At 58.1% G+C, this 21,306-nt stretch overlaps 1 protein-coding gene across 3 annotated transcripts in view; it reads right to left on the bottom strand.

Annotated features, from left to right (window-relative positions):
- B4GALNT3 (beta-1,4-N-acetyl-galactosaminyltransferase 3) overlaps positions 1–21,306 on the bottom strand; it is a 94,134-nt gene that overhangs the window by 3,264 nt on the left and 69,564 nt on the right. The window contains exons 2-20 of one of the 3 annotated variants that reach the window (XR_009505267.1): positions 19,682–19,785; positions 18,660–18,737; positions 11,892–11,987; positions 11,400–11,490; positions 10,929–11,029; positions 10,409–10,476; positions 9,305–9,383; positions 9,120–9,186; positions 7,437–7,580; positions 6,524–6,633; positions 5,747–5,847; positions 5,462–5,523; positions 4,096–4,900; positions 2,829–3,148; positions 1,956–2,109; positions 1,666–1,738; positions 1,150–1,303; positions 754–919; positions 514–600 (exon numbers count right to left, since the gene is read on the bottom strand). Coding sequence is in view for 2 of the 3 variants with exons in the window: in XM_059935072.1 (XP_059791055.1) it covers positions 474–600; positions 1,150–1,303; positions 1,666–1,738; positions 1,956–2,109; positions 2,829–3,148; positions 4,096–4,900; positions 5,462–5,523; positions 5,747–5,847; positions 6,524–6,633; positions 7,437–7,580; positions 9,120–9,186; positions 9,305–9,383; positions 10,409–10,476; positions 10,929–11,029; positions 11,400–11,490; positions 11,892–11,987; positions 18,660–18,737; positions 19,682–19,785 (2,734 nt within the window). In the remaining variant the exon portion in view is untranslated. Of the gene's footprint in view, positions 1–473; positions 601–753; positions 920–1,149; positions 1,304–1,665; positions 1,739–1,955; positions 2,110–2,828; positions 3,149–4,095; positions 4,901–5,461; positions 5,524–5,746; positions 5,848–6,523; positions 6,634–7,436; positions 7,581–9,119; positions 9,187–9,304; positions 9,384–10,408; positions 10,477–10,928; positions 11,030–11,399; positions 11,491–11,891; positions 11,988–18,659; positions 18,738–19,681; positions 19,786–21,306 lie in introns of those variants that run through there. The other 2 variants (XM_059935073.1, XM_059935072.1) reach the window with 2 other exon arrangements.

The following is a 21,306-nucleotide window of genomic DNA, read 5'->3' on the forward strand; positions in this document are numbered from 1 at the left end:
CGGCTGGTCCTGCCTCTTCTTTACATACCACAGACCCTGTCCTCCTCCCCCCAACTCCCTTCTACCAGGGACCCAGAACCTCCTGGATACCTGCTGCCCTTTAATGGTCCACACTGGCTCTTTCCCTGACCCTCTGCCGGGTCTCTTATCCACCGCCACAAGCTCAGCCTCCTCCCCAGCCGTGTTCTCCCGGGTGGGCAGGTGGGAGCCTTGCCGAGAACAGTACCGTTCGCATCCACACAGCTCGGAGTGTGTGTTCTCCCCCCGACAGTCTGCCAGGCACCCACCACACCCGCCCTGTGACACAGGCAAAGGCGGCATCCCCGCCAACAGATCCAGCCTCAGCGAGGGAAGGAATGTGACCCCCAAGAGGCGGTGCTGGGCCCGGGGGGCGGGGGGGGGGGGGATCTAGCCCTGCCCCCATCCCAGGGCCCCTCCCCCAGGCCTCTCAGGTGCCCTGGCTCCCCGCTCACCTGTCCAACAGCTCCCAGTCCTCCCCACCCCAGCGGTCTCGGAACTCCTTGGTGTTCATGCCCCCGATCCTGTCCAGGTCTGACTTGTAGATGCCGAGCAGCCCAAATCCATTCACCTCCCAGTAGCCTGTGGACAGACAAGCCCCAGATGAGCTGAACCAGGGCCAGGAGGACAGAGAAGGCTGAGGCTGAAAACTCTCATCTGAGCGAGCCCCTTGCCTATTTGGGGGGGAAGCCCCCCGAGCTAAGGTTCCGGGTCCAGGGAAGGCAGCAGTCCTACCAGGGAGGGACCAAGGGCCGGCGACAGCCCTACAGGAGGCTCTGCCGGCAGCAGCCCCCGAGGGCACAGCCTCGCGCCGCTCCCTCTCCAGGTGGGGAATCTTCCTCCCATCTCTGTATCCTCACACAGCACACCGTCTGGCACATAGTAAGTGCTTAATAAAGGTCTGATGAACAAAAGAAGGGGAAGATGAGGCGGGAAATGTTCATCGCTGCTGCTGCTGCTGTCAGCTCAGCCCTGGGGGCACTTCTCTGTGGTCTGTCCAGCGGAGCAGAGGAGCGGGAGGGGAGGGCGGGGGAGGGGTGCTGCCGTTGTAGACATGACTGTTTCCAGCTCTGGGTTAAGAAGCAAGGCAGAGAGGCCTCGCCTACCCTCCCCAGCCCAGGACAGGCTCACCCTCAGGCCACTGGGGGGTGGCGCCACAGTGCAGCCTCATGACCATGGGCGCGAAGGCCATCTTGCCCTGCACGCAGTGCTTCCGGATGGCGTCGATGATCCCAGCTGGGAAGTGGATGTGGAGGTCACAGAGGAAGACGATGCTGTGCGGGTCCTGCGGACGGAGGTGGGAGGGTCAGCAGCCCCTGCAGACCACGGCCAGGAGCCCAGGCCACTCTCTAGGACAACCCTCAGGCTCTTTCCCATTTCAGTGACTGACAAACTTGCGTGAAGCAAACTGTTGGATGGGTTTCCACGGTACTGGGCATCAGGGCACAGTTCTCACCGTCAGAGAGGGAATCCCGACTCCTCCCGGACCTTTCACGGACTCCGAGGACCCCGCACAAACGCTCCCACCCCGGTACCGGCCCTGCGGCGCAGCAGAGAGGACCCCGTGTCCTCGTCCCTTCCTCCCCGAGGAGCTGGCCGTCTGTGCGTCTCTTCAGCAGCCTTAGTCACGTCTCTCAGGCCGCTTACCTTCACCAGGTCCACGCCAGCCTGAAGCCCGGCTGAGCGTTCGAAGTTCCCACTTAGCTTCAGGTACTGGTAGCTGCGGGGAGAGCAGAGAGGGGCTGAGCCTCAGGGCCCGGCTGTGGCAGTCCCAGGTGGAAGCTGGCAGGCAGAGAAGAGGTGACGCGTGCTCCTGGGATGGGACTACGGGCAGGCGGGTGCGTCCTCTGGGAAAAGCTAGAGGCTGGGAGTCAGGGAAGCTGGCGGGACTTCAGGAAGAGCTGGCTCAGGCTGTGCCCTGCCGAGAACACCCTCACCTCGGCAGCTTGGACCTTCTCAGGGCCATCTCGACGTCCATGTCCTCGCTGCTGTAGTCGGTGATGATGATGTTGAAGTGCGGGTCGCCGGTGACACCGAACAGGGTCTCCATGTCTCTGATGAACTGCTGCACCCAGCGCGCCTGGTTCTTTACTGCCCGGTGGGGCAGGTGGGGCGGGCGGGGAGAAAGAAGCAGAGGTAATGCAAAAGAGGGCACCTCCACTCCCGGTTCCTGCGTGCTCAGGAGTCCCATCAGACTTTTGCTGAGGGTAATGCGGCTACGGGAAAGGTCAGCAGAGCAGCGGGGGACGGAGGGCAGAGGGAGAGCTCACCGTTACAGGGGCCTCTACACCCCCCTCCCCGCACAGCCTCCCAGGGAGGGCTCTGCGGGAAGGCCTGGGGCTGGGGCTTGTTATCAGCTTGTCATGGTTACCCCTCCTGGGCTCTCACACTCAAACCCTCTAGCTGTCCATCTTACGGTCATCCTTCACGTCCTGTCCGACCCTACGGTTACACTCCTGTGACGGGCTCCCCTCTCTTGTTATAGAAGCCAGCCAGCCCGCCCTCCCTGTCTCACTGCCCCAGGCCAGCTGTAAAGCCCAGGACAGCAGCCCCGGCTGATTTTCACATCCAACCCTGAATGCTGGTTCAGTAAGAAGAGACGCTGGCCTATGAGTCAGCGCCCTTCCCAGCTCCAGCCCTGACTGCCCACATGACCTCAGACTAGTTACTTTTCTCCTGTGAGCCCCAGTTTCCCAAAGTGGCCTCTCCCGCAAGTTCTTGTGAAATCACATCGGGGAGCAGAGAACGGGTGCTCGTGATCACGTGAGGCCCCTGCTCCGCGGACAGCGCCCAGGCGGCAGGAGGCTCACCCGGCACAATGAAGTGGACCACGGCGTGGTGGTTCCAGGAGAAGCCCTGGGGCCAGCACAGCTTGGGCTCCGGGGCCCGGGCACTCAGGACACGTCTCTGGCGGTCGTGTGGGCTCCACACCAGGCCTTGCAGGTTTCGGGCCTCGGCCTCTTCCCCACCAGCGGCATCGACGTCCTGCCTGCCACGCGTGGACACGAACTCCGAGAGCCGCACCAGGTGCTGGCCTCGTTCCAGCAGCTCAAGCTCCAGCAGGTAGCGGCCCCCACGGAGATGGTCCTGACGCTTCTCCACGTTCACGATGCGCCGCAGCTGGTACCTCCTGGCGGAAAGGGTGCGGGGCTTGGGTCACTCTTCCCGCACGTGGGAGCAAGGCCAGTCGTCAGGAGACCTCGGTCTTTGCCCAGCCTTGCTGTTGGCTAACATGCTCGCACGATGCTTACCCGCTCCAGTGAGCACTGCTGCCATCTTTAAAAACCGCACCTATTGGGCTTCCCTGGTGGTGCAGTGGTTAAGAATCTGCCTGCCAGTGCAGGGGACACGGGTTCAAGCCCTGGTCTGGGAGGATCCCACGTGCCGCGGAACAACTAAGCCCGTGGGCCACAACTACTAAGCCCGTGAGCCACAACTACTGAGCCCGTGAGCCACAACTACTGAAGTCCGCACGCCTAGAGCCCGTGCTCCACAACAAGAGAAGCCACCGCAATGAGTAGCCCACGCACCGCAACGAAGAGTAGCCCCCGCTCGCCGCAACTAGAGAAAGCCCACGCAGCAACAAAGACCTAATGCAGCCAAAAATAAAATTAATTAATTTAAAAAATAAATTAATTGAAAAAAAATAAAAGCGATGAAAATGTTCTGGAATCACACAGCGGTGGTGGCTGCACAATATCCTGAACACACTTAAAAACCCCTGAGCTGTACATGGTGAACTGAATGGTACGTGCCTTTCATCTCAATCAGAAGAATACTGGTGGGCTGAATGAATGAATGAAAGAACAAAGCACTCATCCATGCCTTCCGCCCCCGCCCTTCTAGCCCACATCTGGGTCTCAAGGTGTCTTTTTAGCCCCAGTTTTGCCTGTCCCATCTCTTTACCAGCTCCCTCCCTGACAGCCTTCCCAGTGTTCAGCCCGTGTCCTGGGCCAGGCCCCAGGGATCTCAGACCTTGCCTGATGGTGGGACCGAGACCCGACAGGCACTCATCCTCCCAGGCGCCTGCGGCCAGGGCCACCCCCCTGCCCAGCCCACGAGAGCCCTTTACCTTACCCACGGCTGCGCTGGTTAAGCTTCTTCAAGAAGACCCGCGTGACCTCGAGCGCCTCCTGCTCGGGAAGCAGCAGGTTGCCAGACGTGTTACAGCTCAGGTCAATCCAGTCGGTCCGCAGGGCTTGCAAGTCGAGGTTGCCGGCACTGAAGGTCTGGTCCCAGTTCACCACCGGGTCGAACATGGACAGGTATTCCAACACCTCACTCACATCCTCCTCCTCCTCCTCTTCCTCCCCCTCGTCCTCTCCCTCCGCTCGTCCCTCCTGGCCGGCGGCTGCTGCCAGCACCTCCTCCTCCTCCTTAGGCCAGCCCCTCCTGGGGTCCAGAGGCTCAGTCCTGTCACCCCTTCTCTGCTTTGCAATGTACGACTCAACTTGATTCAGCCACTGGGACTGCCCCAGCGTCTTCCCGGGGCTGCCACCCGCGGGTCTGGGCCTCTTCACTGGAGGCGGGTGCCCTGCTGGGTGTCCCGGGGACCACTTGTCAGGATGCCGTGGGGCCTGGTGGGGCTCGGGGTTGGGCTTCCTGGCCTTCTTCTCTGCTGGCCGGGCCGGGATGGCGCTGGTCCTCGCTGGGAAGGGGGCTGTGGAGTTCTGCGTGGGAGAGGGCACCACCAGGCCCTCCTGGGGCCGAGCCAGAAGTCTCCGCAGGCTTCGGAGGCGGCGGTTGGTGGCGTCCTGCCCGGGGGCTGTCGGGGGCCCTTGCTTCCCCTCTGGTGTCCTGGTGTTCTGGCCGTCAGGGGCATGGGTGTCCTCTGCCACTTCTCTGTACTGGGATTCTTCTAGAAGGCCTTCCTCAGAACCTGCTGTCAACAACAACCATCCCTCGCATGGGGTTTCAACCTCTCCCCAACAAGATCCACAAGACGGCTGAGGACCGGTGGGTGAGCCAGTGGGGGTCCCTGGCGGGGCCTGCACTGGGCCCGGGGTGAGTCACTCAACCTCAGCTAAAGCCAGGGTCTCCATCTTCCATAGGGCTGTTGTCAAGAGTGAGTGACACGAAGGACAGAAAGCACTAGCCGGGGCCTGGCACATGCAGGGACCCAGCAGATAGCCCCACTTAGTCCCCAGTATTGCAAGGAGAGAGGCCACAGGAAGACGGTGCTTCTGCAGAGCAGAGCTTCCCTAATGATGGGCCGGGGTAGCGAGGCCCTCGGGCAGTTCAGGTAGCATCCCCCAGGGCCCTATGTCCTCTACACGCGCCTTGGAAAGGAAGAGGGGGAGAAGGGCTCCTCCCCCCACCCTTGGGGCTGGGGGGAAGGGCTGTGGGGTTTGCATTCTAAGCTCCCGTGGGGGGAGGGGGCGGCTGGCACAGTCCGGACTGTCACCCTCCGGCCTGGCCTGGAAGCTCGGCTGTCACTCTGTACCTGGCTGCTCTGGCCCCTGCTTCGGAGGCTGGTCAATCTTGATGTAGTCCTGAAAGTTGAGCCTGCAGGAGTGAGGGAGGCTGGCATGGGCACCCTGCAGGCCATGGCGGGGGTGGGAGGGGCGGCCTGAGGTCACGCCCAGCCGGTGGTGCAGGGGGGAGGTTGCGTGTGTGCACGTGTGCTTGTGTGAAGCACCCAGGAAGCGCCAAGGCTCCTTGGTGGAGGGTCTCTGTGGCCCTTCTGGTCCAGGCAGCTCTCCCGGCTCCTGCCCCATCAGTGTCTCACCTGTCCTGGTAGTAGGAGTTTTCCCGGTAGAAGCACTTGTTGTGGGTCTCCATGTGGCTCAGGCGGGTGTAGTCATTGGGGTAAACGAAGGACAGGTGAACCTGGAGGTGGAGAGCAGCGCTGCTGGGGGTGCAGCACCTGGATTCCAGCCCGCCCTTGACGTGCCCTCCCCCGGGCTCCGGATGAACGTGCCCGAGTCAAGCTCCCCGTGTGCATGTCCCCGTCTCCTGCCCTGGCTCCTTCTCCGCAGCTGCAGCCGAGGCCACCCCCCCACCACCCCTCCTGCGGCCTTTCCCTCTCCCGCCACCTCCCACAGTCCCGAGACAACCCCTGTTACTCCCTGCACTGTCTTTTGCCCCCTTTCAACATAGCTCGAGGCCTCGGCCACCAAAAGCCTTCTCAGCCCTGCCCCACGACTGCCCCCAGCCTCTCCCGCAGTCACCTCTGGACCCGGGGGCGCAGCGGGGTCCTGCCCCTGGGGCTTCCGTGCGGGCTAAGGGTTCTCTAAAGCGCAGCTTCGCCTCCCCAGCGCCTTGTCTATAAGTTTAATAATACCGCCACCCTCGGGGCGGAGGGCAGGAGGCCCCAGCCAGCCCACCCCGCACGCCTCCGGGCTCCGCAGGGCAGCCCAACGGCGAAATGCCGGTTCTCTGGGCCCCGGGAGGCATCCCGCCCGCTGGCGTGTGGCGTGGGGAGGAGGGGCCAGCCTCTGCAGTCCCGGCCACGGGCAGCGAGCCCCGTCCCACGCCTGTCCCCGCCACCCGGCCCGAGACTTACAAACCGGAGTCCCTGGTAGCGCTGCAGACGAAGCCCGTCCACCAGGTAGCTGGGCTTGTAGGGACAGTCGGGCAGGACGCGGCGGAGCTGGGACTTGGGGATCAGGGGCACTAGGGCAGAAGGAGGCGGGGTGAGGTTGGGTGAGGGAGCCTGAAACAGGCCGGCTCACAGCCATAAAGCCTCCCGGCTGCGGGGCGAGGGCTGGATCTGCGGCCCCGAGCCCACACATTTCTGTATTCACTCGTGGCAGCGTCCAGCCCGGCGGCTGAGGCCACCAAGCGGAGGCTGCCACCACTCTTGGGGGTGGGGGTGGATTCCAGGGGCAGCTGGAGGCAGAGAGCTCGCACGCGGCGCCTGATTCGAGGCACAGGACAGTGCTGGGATCGCTGTACAGGGCTGGGATCGCTGTACAGGGCCAGTCTCAAAACAGGTTTAGAAACTCCCAGTGAGGCCACGAAGCCTCCTCCTAGTGAAGTGCCGGTAACTGAATTCCCTTCCCGTTGCCATGGCGGGGTGGGGGGACAGGGCTGGAAGGGGACACTTCGTCGTCTTTTAAAATGTAAACACTCTGGACAGCTTAAGACTCCTACACCTTAGTGGGGACGTACTTCTCTCACCGGACGGCAAGAGCTAGAATCCAATAAGAAACCGACATACGTGATTGCAGAGGGCACACCTGGGTTCTGGCTCTATTTCTTGTCCTATAATGTTTGCTGTGTAATGATTTGTACAATTGCAAAGTGGTACATCTATATTTTCGTACCTTTCTGTATGCATGGTACATTTCATACAAGTAAAAGAAAAGAGTCTCTGATTTGGGGATATTGTGCTAGCACAGAAGCCTCCTCCCCAACATCCGTGGACCTGGCAGCGTGTCCCCTGGCGGGAGGTCAAGTCCGCGGTGAGGTCGTACCTCGATAGAGGGTGTCCCGAGGGTCAGGCCGCAGCATGTCGGCCGGGGGCTGCTCATCGCTGGGAAGAGGGTCTGGGGAGCCTGCATGGCTGGCTGCCGTCTGCGGGATGTGGCCCACCTCATCCATCCTCAGGACTGTCTCATCTGGGCCCAGGGAGGAAAGAACAGAGGGCAGCTGTGACTCCCAGAGAAAGTCAGCCCAGAAGCCAGGCCCCTGCCTCCTGGAGGGGCCAGGAAGGGGCCGACTCAAGGCTTCCGTATCCCCAGGCTGGTACAGTATGGGATGCGCTCAATCCCGCTTCCCCCCAGCCCTGCCTCCACAACTTGTGGTCTCCCTTGGACCCCCTCCACCAGCCCCAGGGCCAGCACACACCACAGTTTTGTGTGAGCTGGGAAAAGTCACCTCTTCCTCAAAATGTTTTAACTGCTATCTGCTGGAAATTCATCATTAGAAGTCTGTTTATTTAACAAACACGTGAAGGGCACTTACTAAATAATAAGCCAGGCGCTGATCCAAGCATCTTACAAATATCAACCCATTTAATCCTCAGAGCTGCTGTGGCTTATGTACTATTATCATCATTCCTACTTTACAGACAAGGAACTTGGGCAAAGGGAAGCGAAGTCATGTGCCTGAGATCACACAAAGCTGAGTGAACCCAGACTGTGTGTCTCAGCTTCTCCAGCAGACAAGCCCACGCCCACCAAGCAGGGAGCCCCTAGGCTTCCAGCACCCGCTCCTCACCTCCCTCTGGGGGCCTGGTGTTCAAGACTACTTGTCCCCTATCTGACCAGCCCCGGGGGCTGGCTGCTTGTCTTTGCTCTCTGCCTCCTGAGATCATCTGCCTTGGCCCCAGATAAGAGCTCGGTTACCTCTGGCCCATCTCACTGGTTTCTTTTCTGAATTTGCCTCGGGCTTCCTTTTTCTTGGTTCACACTCAATCTATGGATTCCAATCTCCCTCCTTCTTCTGGCACCAACTGGCCCTTCTGCCCTGACCTCCTGCTTCGGTCACCGGCAGCCTCCCCCGACCCCTCTTGCCCCTTCCTCACTGCCGCCCTCTCCTGGGAACCAGACCTTCCGTTCCGCCCTCCATCCTGCCCTCCGCGCACACACTCTTCCCACCGTCTCCCGGTCTCCTCCAGACCCACCTTCCCTTCCTCGCCAGGGCTTCAGCTCTGCCCACTCCTCCTATACCTGGGCCCACACGGCCCACCTGCCGGTGGCGACTTCTCAGTGGGGCCTCCAGGCAGGGGAAATCATAAGCAACAACAAGTATGCAAGGGGAGTCCACTGACTGCAGCCTGAGAGAGGTGAGAACGCTTTCTCTCCTCTGGCCACGGCCGTGCGAGAACCATGGCGGCTCATCTGCAAAACAGGGACTGGCCTCCCTCAGAGGCTTTTCATCTGGAGTGAGCGTCTTGGTCTCTGGATGCCCTTGAAATCATACAGACGACACCGTGTGGAGGCGGACGGGCGTTTTTCTGGGGCGAGGGCTCGGAGAGGTTCCGGAAGGCGCTCACAGGTCACGGACCCCCCGGGAGCTAAGGATCTCTGACCGTAGCGCCCCTTCAGGCTCTGCTCCTTGGTCCGGACCCTCCACACCTCGTTCCAAGCACCCCTCCCGGCCCCCCCAAGCCAGCCCCACTTCGGCCCGTCCCCAGGCTGGGGCAGGACACTCACTTGTGAAGAGGGACAGGGAAGCAGAGTCAATGATGCTGAACTTGGCTCCGGGGTCATTCCGTCGCCACTGGGAGAGGAGAGAGGGTGGACGCGGCAGGTTGGAGGTGGCTGATTTGGAACAGGGCTCAAGGGCCTGGGCAGAGGGGCGGCCAGGCACAGAGGCAGAGGGGACCTCGAGGGCTCACCGCGACTTCCACGTGGTCGGTGCCCTGGTCGTTCTGCTTGTGTAGCACCTCGAAGTAGTACCTGCGGGCAGCTGACAGGCTGGCAGGAGAGGGCAGGGAACAGGGGGCTGTCTCCCAGGCCCCCACGCCGCCTGAGCCCGCTCCCAGCGCCGTACACGCCCCATCCCTCCCTCCCTGCTCCTGGTCCCAGGGACCTGCTGGCGAGCGTCTGGGTCAGAACCCCCATCACCACTTACTGACAGGGTGGCCTCAGTCTTCCCTCCCGTGAGATGGGATAACAGCACTAACCTCCCAGGATACTCAGCTCTCTGTTAACCCTCAGAGAGCTGTTCCTATGTGGAGGCACGGTGTTAAGTGCTTTATACACATGAACTCACGTAATCCCTGTCTGCAGATAAGAACCCCGAGGCGCAGAAAATTTGGGTAATTTGCCCAAAGTCCCCAGGTAATAAGGGGCGCAGTTGGGGTTTGGACCCAGGCAGTCTGGCTTCAGAGCCCTCATCCTCGGCTGCTGTGCCGAGTCACACGGGAAGTGGTGACCTCGGGGGCTGGCACAGCCAGTGCTCTGTGCAAGCTGTACTGTCTCACTACCATCAACACCAGCACTGGCACCTTCAAGCCAACACGTGTTCTCGCCAGTGTGTGCGGGCCACCAGGTGGCGCTCTGGGGCTGGGATAGTTCCCATCCCAGCCACTCCAGGCCTTCCCTCCAGCCTGCCCAGGGGCCCCCCGCCATTCGGAACTTTCTGCAGCTCAGAAAGACCCTGCAGGGATGGAGAAAACGGGCAAGCAAGGGCGGGGAGAAAGGAGACCCATTCTGTTTTCCAGTCCTGAGTGCTACAGAACAGCTGTGTGACCCTCATTAAGTCACAGCCCTCTCTGGGCCTCAGTTCCTCATCTGTAAAGTGAGGAAGGATGGGCCAGATGGTCTCTAATCAAAGACTTGGTTTACCTGAACGCACGTGGCCCTGGCTCGCTGAACCTCTGTGATGGGGTGGAAGGTGGGGGTAGTTCCCCCCGGGCCCGGGCCCCGGCCCTAAGCTAGCCTCTTGGCACCTGACGGAGGCTGGGGTTTCTGCCGCTGTCACCACGCTCCATACTCACCTCACTGGCTTGGACATTTGACTCTGAAATTTCCCGAACTCTCCAGGGGCAGTCCACTCTTTTCCAGTCTGGAGGTGTGAGGAGCAAGGGGAGAGAAGGGCAGACGCAAAGACAAAGTATGGAGGGTGGGAGGTGGTGAGTGAGGAGACACAGGCAGAAGGAGAGAGGAGGAAAGTGGGAGGTGGGAGGAGGGGAGATGGGGAGGGTGGGAGGGGACGCGGGACCACTCGGGAAGTAACTCCCCTTCCTCACACGCCCCTCCCCCAGCAGCCGGCGCCCACCGCGTGAATCCTCAGCATCAGTACCAGAGCACCCAGGACAGGTGTGGCCCAGTCCTGAGTCTTCCCGGGGTCTGTTCCCGGCCACACCCAGTCCATCCCTCTGTAAGATGGGAGGCAATGGGGGAGAATGCTGCTTCTCATGCCTCTTCCCTGGCTGTCACACCAGAGTGTCCTGATGGAGGCAGGTGACCTGGCTCCTGGGGGCGGTGGGAGGGCCCATGGGGCCGTGGGGACCCTACCTTGCCGACGCTGGCCAGCAGCTGCAGGCCTGAGACCTGGTCGTCACGGCTCAGCCAGAATTCTGCGTTGTCGTCGGCGGCAATGGCAAACTGGATCTCCCCTGGGCATGGGGGCAGTTTCCAGGTGAGAGCAGGACGGGCCTCCACATAGCGGGCTCTCACGTCTCAGGCTAAATTCTCTTTGGGGGCTTGCTGCTGGGCTCCCCTCTTTGTAAAGTGGGGGTCTCTATACCCTGGGAGACCCCATGGAGATGGAGACTTACAGGGAGGGACAAGCTAGTTCCAGACCCTTCAAATCAGGGCGTGAAGTGGCCGCCTGGGGGCCTGCGTGAGGCCTCACCACGTCCAAACGCCCCCCCTCCCCCGAGGGTGGGCTAACAGGGTCCAGCTGACCCAGGGCGGGCAATGTGCTCCGGGCACCCTGAGAACTCGGGCAGGAAGGGGAAGAGCGGGATCCGGGCCTGGCCTCACCGTCGGTGAAGGGGTGCAGGTAGCCAAAGATGCGGAGGCCATAGTTGGTCCACTTGGGGGACACGGCCAGCTTCCTCAGGGTTGTGCGGATCTGTGCCAGGAAACCAGAGGGAAATCATCACCCAGAAGAGGGAAGAGGGAAATGAAGAGGTTGGCCTGCTCAGGGATGGTGGGAGGACGAGGAGGGAGTGAGGCAGGCAGGACCCGGGAGGCAGGCAAGCCTCCCGCTCCCACTTGCTTCTTTATCCAGGTGACCGTGAACAGTGCACAGCCCCACAACTGCATGTGGAGGCCTCCCAGGTAAACTATATTGCCAAGGAATCCCTGGGAAGGGAACAAGGGAGACACTGTGGGCGTCAGAAGAGGGTCCACGGGATAAAGGAAAGGAAAAGAACCAGAAAAAAAGCAAGGGAAGATGAGGAAGACAGAAGCCGGGTGCAGGGGTGAGAGCCAGGAGCGGGGCAGGAGGGGAGCGGGGGAGGAGGCACTCACGTGCGGGTACAGGGGGAAGTGGAGATCCCTCCGCAGCTGCCGCATGGAGCTGCCGCACCAGTCTTCAAACACGTGCAGGTTGACGCGGCCCCGGAACTGCACGGGGCAGGGACAGCGTGTGAGCGTGAGATGGGGCCGGCCTGCAGCCCTGGCCCGAGCGCTCCTCACGGTTGAAGGTCCTGGTCCACGCCAGGCCCGTTCCCATCCTCGGCACCCACGGCTGCCTGGGGAACCTCATCCCCGTGGCCTGGCCCTGAGGCCTGGGGCTATCTTTCTGTCCTTGCACGTGTCCACACGCCCACATGCAAGTACACGCACATACACACACTCCCGGCTCTTTCCATGCAGGAAGTGGGCTGGTCTGCATCCCCCAGGCAGGGGGAGTAACAGCCAGGACAGAATGGCAGGAGGGAGGCGCCAGGCTGGGGTTTCAGCCGGACCCGCTCTCCCTCCCCTACCGCCTCGTAAGAGGACGCCCGCACAGCTGTCTGGGTGAAACCTAATCCACCCGAGGTCTTCGTGCTACTGGCTGCCCTCGTGGGGAAGCAGCTGGCAAAGCTGCAAGAGGTCTGGGGGCCCCATCGGCAGAAGGGCTCTGACTGCCCTCCTGGGAGCTCAAAGCCTCATGTTGCCCAGGCCTCTGCCGGGATGCCCACCAGGTGCCTGGGCCTTTGGGGAAGCCCTGGGAAGGTAGGAGCAAGGAGGTACCTGCCTCCCCTCCTCGGCTGTGGGGCCGGTGGGCACGGGACTGAGCTTGGAGGCCTGGAGCACAGGGTCCCCCTTGGAGGGGAGGGGAGGGCAAGGGCAGCAGCCGGGACCCTGAGTGGGTGGAAGGGTGGGGAGTTGGAGAGGGGAGGGGGTGGGGATAGGGTCCCAAATTATCCTGACAAAGGGCTTCAGATCACCCCATCTCAGCCCTTCCCCACTCCCCGCACCCCTCCCCAGCTTCATCTCCAGGTTGCGGGAGGTGGGCCCCAATCAGGCCACACAAATGGGCCCTGCCCTTCCCGCCGTCAGATATCAAAATCCGAGCCGCCCTTAAGGGAGACAGATGAGGAAGGGACACCCAGACTGGAAGCCCAGATAGAAGGGCTTCAGCAAGAGATCCGCAGGGAGGGATGACGGGGGAGAGAAGGGGCCGGGGAGAGCCCCCTGACAGGACTGTCCCCTCCCCAAGCAGAGAGCCCGTCACCCCGTGCCCTCAGCAACTTGGCTCTTCCCGGGACCGCGGGTAGCAGCCGTAGCTCCCCAGGATATGAGTGGGGGGCTGGGACGGGTGGGAGAGAGAATGTGGGCTGGGTAGGTGGGGGGCAGGCTAGGGCTTCTTGGAACGAAAGAATGGGGACATTGTGCTACTTCTGGGGAAATTCCTAAGTCCCGTTTACAAGACTCAGTTGTCTCCTCCAGGCCGCCTCCTCCATGCCCCTCCCGGGAGACTCTGAGTCCACAGCAAACTGGGGGGGGCATGCCCCCAGAAGTCTGCTGTGCTCAGCCAGGAGGCCAGAGGCTACAAGGGCTTGGGCAGGGAAAGGAGGAAGGAGCTGGGCTAGCCCCCCCCACCTGCCCCTCAGGGCCCTGCTTATATAGCAGCGGAGCCTGAGATGCTGCGGGAAACCCAGGCAGGCGGAGGACTATCCACATCCCCGGGGGCTAGGCCCTGACTCAGCACAGAGCTCCCTCCAGCCATGCTCCACCTGCCCTCAGGCTGTGGGAGGGGATGGACACCATCCCCGAGGGACCAGTGGGCACCTTCTTCCTCCCCAGGCCCTGACTGGTGACCCACCCCCAGGGCTTGTGTCCCTCCAAGCTTTGGAGACTTTGTGTCGGGCAGGGACGTGGGACTCCGGCTTGTCGGCACTGCCCTCTGTCCCCTCTCTCCCCTCTCTCCACTGTCCAGCAGAGCTAAGGCCCAAGGAAGAGCACTGGTTACTCCCATGCCCAGAACACGTCCACGGCCAAAGACGGATTGGAAACCTCCGCCTACAAGCAGTGGAGAAAATACCTGTTGAACCCTCTCATTTTATTTTATTTTATTTTTTATTTCTTTCTGTTTTTTGGCCACGCCACACGGCATGCGGGATCTTAGTTCCCCGACCAGGGATTGAACCCACGCCCCCTGCAGTGGAAGCTCGGAGTCCTAACCACTGGACCACCAGGGAAGTCCCCTGAACCCTCTCATTTTAGAGGTGAGACTGTTGAGGCCCAGAGAGGTAAACTGAGCCCCTGAGGACACACAGCAATGAACCCTGTGGAAGTGGGAGGGCTTCTGGGGGTGCGGATGCAGCCTGGTGGGTCCTCACCCACCACGTCCACTGCCCTCCACCCACCACAGGGTCTCTGCCAGGCCTCACTGGGCTCACAGAGCCTCCCACCCGGATGGAGGCATCTCCCACCACTGACTCCTCCCACTGCCTGTAGAACTGTCTTTCTAAAGACAGATCTGATCACCCACTCTGCCGCTTCACACCTCCTAGGGTTCCCAGAGGCTTCTGGACAAAACCTCACCCTGCCTTCCCAGCCTCACCTCACCCAACTCCCGGTCATACCTACACCCCAGCGCACACACGTCTCTGTGCCTTTGCAGATGCTGTTTCCTGCTTGGAAGGCCCTTTCCTTCCTTCCCCACCCGGCAAACTCCAGCTCACCCTTCAAGGTTCTTTTCAAATCTCTCTCCCTAGGCTTCTGCAACTTCCCCAGGCAGAGTTCCAGCTCCCTCCTGTGGGTTCCCTGCACATCTTAATGATCTGAGTGAACAAATGCTTGGAGAAGCTAAGTCTGGAACCATATGTTCCTTCATTTATTCTATAAGCACCAAGTGCCTGCTTTGTACCAGTGATGATGCAAAGATGAAAAGGGGTCCTCAGAGGAGAGAGACATGCAGACAAACGAGCCACCTGTGCCCGGGCTACTGCAGAGGCTGAGATGCAGAGGGCACGAAGGCAGGGCGGCCAGGTCCACCTCCAGGAGGGGTGAGCAGCCCAGCGCACCTGGCTGGACCACGTGACTTCCACCCAGCAGGACAATGAGGTCACCAGTTCCTACACACCGGACTCCTGTTCAGAGTTTCTAGCACCCGAGCTACTATTTTTTCTTTTTTCATAAATTTATTTACTTATTTATTTTTGGCTGTGTTGGGTCTTCATTGCTGCACACGGGCTTTCTCTAGTTGCGGTAAGCGGGGGCTGCTCATTGTGGTGGCTTCTCGTGTTGTGGAGCATGGGCTCAAGGCGCCACGGGCTTCAGTAGTTGTGGCACGTGGGCTCAGTAGTTGTGGCTTGCGGGCCCTAGAGCGCGGGCTCAGTAGTTGTGGCGCACGGGCTTAGTTGCTCCGCGGCATGTGGGATCTTCCCAGATCAGGGCTCGAACACGTGTCCCCTGCATTGGCAGGCGGATTCTCAACCACTGCGTCACCAGGGAAGCCCACCCGAGCTACTTGATTCCTGTTCACACCTGCCCCTTGAGTGAGCTCCCACTGGGAAACCAGGGGGTCCCGGCTCCAAGAGGATAAGAGGTGGCTCTAGATTTGGAGGACAGGGCCCGAGGCCCATCTGGTGAAATTCTGATGGAGGGAATTATCCCCATTGGAACAGATGGTTTGTAATTGAACTGTGGTGTCACTTGTGTCTCCCCACGGTGACGTGTATGATGGTGGTGGTTCAGGGCCCTGAATAAAGGGCAGCCTGATCTGCACCGAAACCCGTACACAAACGTTCACGGCAGATTTATTCCCAAGAGCCGAAAGCAGAAACAACCCAAATACCCATCTATCGAGGATAATAAAATGTGGTCCATCCACACAGTGGAAGATTATTCAGCAAAAAAGTGAACAAAGTTCTGATATACATGCTGCCACATGGATGGGCCTCAAAAACTTAATGCCAAGTGAGAGAAGCCAGACACAAAAGACCACACAGAGTATGATTCCCTTTATATGAAGTGTCCAGAACAGGCAGGTCTAGAGAGACAGAGTAGATTAGTGCTTGCTGGGGGCTGGGGGCTAGGGGGTAGTGAAGGGGTGATGGCTAACAGCTGAGGGGTTTCCTTAGTGGTGAGGAAAATGTTCTAAATTGAAAGTGATGGATGCATAACTCTATGAATGTACTAAAAGCTACTGAATTGTACACATTAAATGGGTGAATTATATGGTATATGAACTATATCTCAATAAAACTGTTTGAGAAAAAAGGAGGGGGAGTCTGAGAGGGGAATCAGGGTCCCAGCCCTCCTCTCAGGAGAGACGCCACCTCACCAAGCCCGCATGACGTCACCCACAGACTCTGACTTACTTTGATCTGATTCTGCGTTCCCCGAATTTCTTTCTTATAATTATGTTGGTTTTCTGGGGGGAGCGCCCTGAGCAGCAGACAGTGTCTGGTCAGTGGACCGTATACTGACTGGTAAGTGAATAAACTGGCATTGAGGTTTGTTAATTAGTGGGGTTTGCTAATCAGTGTCTTATGATCTGGGCTGACAGGGACAAGTTTTTGAGAGCGGTTACCCCATGAAGCCCAGCCCACCAGCCGTCCACTCCCGGTCTGATAGGCAGTGGACTGACTAAGCCTGCTTCGCTTGAGAGCGACTGCTGGCCTCGGAGACCCTGAGCTGTCGGCCAAGGGCTGGGGCGGGGAGACGGTCAAGGGAGAGACCACGGTCAGCCTTCCCGTGTTCTGTCCGTGCTCACCTGCAGGGCAGGGCTGCAGTAGCTACGCCACCTTGGGGGAGTGACTGAGTCAACCCCTCTGGAGCCATCGCCAGGAAAGGGGCAACAACAGTGCAACCTGACAGCCCTGACAGCTAGTAGATGTTCAGTAAGTGACATGTGTCCTTCACCTGAGCACCTCCTGCTGCAACCGTGTGTCAAAAGGCAGGAGACAGGTAAGGAGAGGGGAACCGAGGTCCCCACGACGGGCTGGAGGAGGGGGCACCACTGCAGCTGGGAGATGGCATATGCTAGTTATTTAAACATTCAGGGCCTAATTATCCTTGCTGGTAAGATAAGGAGACTGGATCAGTGATTCCCTGAAGATCCATGAAGATTGTAATGAGGATTTTATAAGCCACTTTTTTTTTTTTCTTTTGGCCATGCCGCGTGGCTTGTGGAATCTTAGTTCCCCGACCAGGGATTGAACCCCGGCCCTCGGCAGTGAGGGCCCAGAGTCCTAACCACTGGACCGCCAGGGAATTCCCTATAAGCCACTTTTAACAATAAAAGGACAAAGTCAGTGGAAATCAGGCATTTACCACCAAAAGGCTAAACACACTTACTAAAAGATCAACTATTTCTTTAAAAAGTCAATCCTATTTTAATCACTATTTACTATTTGTCACTGCTTTCATGGAGATATATACGTATATATCTCCATCCTTGATTGGCCAAAAAAGGTAAGAAAACTAATGATTAATAAATGCAGAATATTATGTAGTTATAATCTTTCAAAATAATTGGTTCATTAAGAAAAATGATCCAGGGACTTCCCTGGCGGTCCAGTGGTTAGGACTCCGCGTTTCCACGGCAGGGGGCACGGGTTTGATTCCTGGGGAACTAAGAGCCCGAGAGCCGAGGCCAAAAATAAATAAATAAATAATCCAACTGTCCTCAAAGGACAGAAGGCTGGATCGCTGGACCAATGGTTTGCACAATGCCATCTCCAGGTGGGGCGGGGCAGGGCCTAATTACCTGATGATATCACCTGGTACAGGTGTGTGGGTGTTGTAATCCATCCTCTCTGAGGGTTTAAACAGAGGCAATTTCATGGTGTAGGTAACCTACCATCATATTTTGTATGACACCGCATCCTTCACGCCCGCCCCACGGCAAATGGGTGGAGTGGAAATAAAATCACCCAGGCGGAAGAGGTCAACCTGTGACAGGTGTGGACGAGATGACGGGCTGGCTGACAGCACCCAGCCAAGAAAGGCTTGGACGAGTTGTACGATACAAAACCTAAATTTACAATGTTCACCCCCAAAGCACCACGCTGCTCTGGAGTCTCCGCACAAGCTTTTACTCAAGGTGATCTTGCTCATGTGATTAACCTCCTGAGCCTCTGCTTCTTCACCGAAAGAAAAAGCATCTGTCAAATCCTATGTACACAAAAGGTATGATGATGCTTATGACAACTTTCATTCACACGTTTAACTGCTTCCTATAAAAAGTTTCTAAAGCGGAGTTTCCTCGTATATGTCCCTTAGAACACTGGTTTCATAGAATATTAATGGTTCATGCGAAATGGTAGTTCAGGAGGCAAATAAGTTTGGTACGTGCTGAGCTAAACCAAGTCAAACAGATGACCGCAGAACTCAGAGCCTTTCATGTGCTAATGTGTATTTCCAGGGAGTGGATGTCTATAGATCTGAAACCGTATTTAACAGTGGATTCCCTTCTGCCTGGAATATCTTATGAGACTTAATGGTCCATAAAAGACAGTTTGGGAAGCTGAATTTTATAACTGGGGATTAACATGGACATGAAAGTCCTGTAGCTTTCCTGAGCTTTGCTTTTCTCACCCATAAAATGAGGTTATTGTATTATCCTATAGGGTCATAAAGCTGACAGGAGATTATGCACAAAGCCTGGCACCCAGTAGGCCCAGGCTCTGCAAATGTTAGAGCTTCTCTAAAGGAAGAAAATTCAATGAGCCTGGAACCCTTTAATTTTTTTCTTCAAATTAGATGAAAATTTTCAATAACAACCACTAGAAGAAAATTCTCTGTAGCCTCTGGAATTACCTATAAACACTGTTTTTTAACCCTCTCCAAGAGCCTCACCTCTGACAGCCAGGGGACCGGCTTATTCCACTTCAGGTAGCTGCTGTCCCCCCGGCCACCTCTCGCGGAGTCTTGGTCCTGGCCGAGCAGAGGAGAATGAACTTGGTGGGAATATTAGGGTGACAACAGGATTGGGGCCCCTTGAAAGTGCCTGTGGAAGCAGAGGGTCAGGAGACCCAGCCCTGCTGTCGGAGGCTTATCAACTTATGGACACTCCCCTTTCTGGCTCACACTATATCCCTCAGGAATATATCTCCAATGTATGCCCCTGAGGTGCTTCTACTTTCCTGACTTTTCTCAGTCTTCCCATATGGAAAAATTTTTTCTAATTAGACCAGGCTCTCCTGAGGGCAGGGACCTTGCCTCCCTCTTCTGTGACTCATCTGTCCTAACAAGTGGGAGCCCCCTTGGGGGAGACACCCCAACTCCTCCCTACCCTGCAGGTCCATGGGTTCAGTTTGGCTCTGGTCCGGCCTTGGAGATCCATGTCTGTTCTACGCTCAGAGGCTCAACCTTAGGGCTCCAGGCTGAACTGGACCTCAAGTTCCCTAATCCCCACCCAGAGCAGCTTCTAGGGACCATCAGCCCAAGAAACACCACAGGGAAAATGCTCCATTACAAATCTGCCCCCAGCTATTTGCAGGGAGGGGCCGTATCTACCGCATCATCTCTGACTCCTAGCAGCAAGCACCTGGGACTGTCACTAAAGTACCAGCCCAGTCCTCGTTCCGGCAAGAGGCGAGAGGTGCTGGTCCGGCTCAGGCTGCTGATGGAGGCCACATGCCTGGACGGCTCAGACTTGGGCATCTTGAACTATGCGACAAGCCTTTGGGGAAGGCAGGATGGACGTCTCTACCCACGAAGCTGGGAGAGCCCGTGAGGCCAGCCTGCCATCCAGGGACTCCTGCTCTGCCCTGCCCTAACACAGGACGTGAGGACGCCCTGAAGGCTCTGCGGGCAGGGGGAGCCGAGGACCCACGTTAACGCACCAGCAGGGAGGACGGGCTGACCCTGCCACGTACCTTGAGGCCCAGCCTCTGGGGACGGTAGAACTGGAGATTTGGATCCACAGCCGGAATGTTCCTGCTGGCCAGAGCCTTGGCCAGTTCTCTCCAGCTGCCATACCCTGAGGAAGGGAAAGAAGAAGAGAGGAACAAGGTCAGCACGACCTGAAGCCCTCATAAATCTGCGAGATTCAGGGCATAATAACAGAGGTAATCGTGTACCTTCTGTGGCTCCTGAGCCCTCGTCATGGGGTGGGTATGAAGTGGGGTGGAGTGTAGGGGGACAGTCACAACCTCGGCCAAGGTCAACACGGCAGAGAGCGAGGGCATGAGCTCATCTCTTGTTAGGACTCGCTGTCCTTCCTAATTCAGAGGAGGAACCAGGCCAGGTGAACCCGGAGCTTTGTCCTGCCATGTGACCACCACAGGCTGCCTGTCGAGGCCAATATCGCCCAAAGCCACTGGGTGCATGGCGGCCGAGCTGAGCTTTCCCCTCACAACCTCCCTGCCTCCGAGCCAGGGAGCCGGCGGGGTATCTGACGGGGGGCCCTCCCCCTGCCCACCGTTAGTCGCTGGGCTGCTGGATGGACCCAGAGCTGGGGGCGCCAGGAGACCGTGGGCCAGGACTTGGCGTTTGCCTGTCAGAATTATAAACAGCTGGAGATATGAGATTTGAGGTCCAGCTCCTCCTAGATGCATCTAGAGGCTGTGTGTGACGGCTGACATCTGTGCCCTGAGGCCCTGGAGCCGGTCGGCTTTCACACACCTGGGAAGGTAACAGCCAAATCACGGTGAGAATGCGGGAGATGCGTGTGCATTCACGGCCACGCAAAGGGGCAAGGAGCCGCCGAGGGTTCGGGGAGGAGAATCAGAGCTCAGTGGTCAGCACCACTGTCCACTGGGGGCCGGGGCTGCCCACAGGTCAGGGGGATGCTCGGGCAGGATGGAGACTTTGTGGAACCATAAGGCAGAATCACAGGCCACCAAGACCTGGGAGGGGCCTTCAAGACCACCTAGTCTTCATTTCAGGTGAGGAAATGGAAGCCCAGCTATCTGGAGTCACTTAGCAAACACAGCTGACCCCCTTGTCCACAGGGGATACACTCGAGACCCCCAGTGGATGCCTGAAACCACATATAGTACCGAACCCCATATATATGATGTTTTTTCCTATACATACTTATGATTAAGTTTAATTTACAAATTAGGCACCGTGAGAGATTAATAATGTTAACTGAAAATCAAATAGAACAGTTGTAACAATATATTGTAATAAAAGTTATGTGAATGAGTCTCTCTCAAAATATTTTATTGTACACATTGAATGCCTCTGCCATCTTAATGGAGCACTTATCATTCACTGTGGCTGTAGCTTTTGCAGTTTGAGGTGTGACAGCAAAACCACCAAAAACTTCTTTTCCCTTCTTCACAATTTCACGAAGAAAAGATTCGCTCGTGCCGTAGATCTTAGCAACCTTAGCCTACGGTTTTTTTTCTTTCTTTAAGTTTCACCTTTTCACTTAGAAGAAGCACCTTATGGCTTTCCTTTGGCAAATGCGAATTTCCAGCATCACTGCCGTTGCACCGTGGGGACAGTATTGAGTAAAATAAGGGTCACTTGAACACAAGCACTGCGATGCCAG

This window comes from Balaenoptera ricei, chromosome 10, assembly GCF_028023285.1.
Source record: "Balaenoptera ricei isolate mBalRic1 chromosome 10, mBalRic1.hap2, whole genome shotgun sequence".
In the NCBI taxonomy this organism is placed as follows: domain Eukaryota; kingdom Metazoa; phylum Chordata; class Mammalia; order Artiodactyla; family Balaenopteridae; genus Balaenoptera; species Balaenoptera ricei.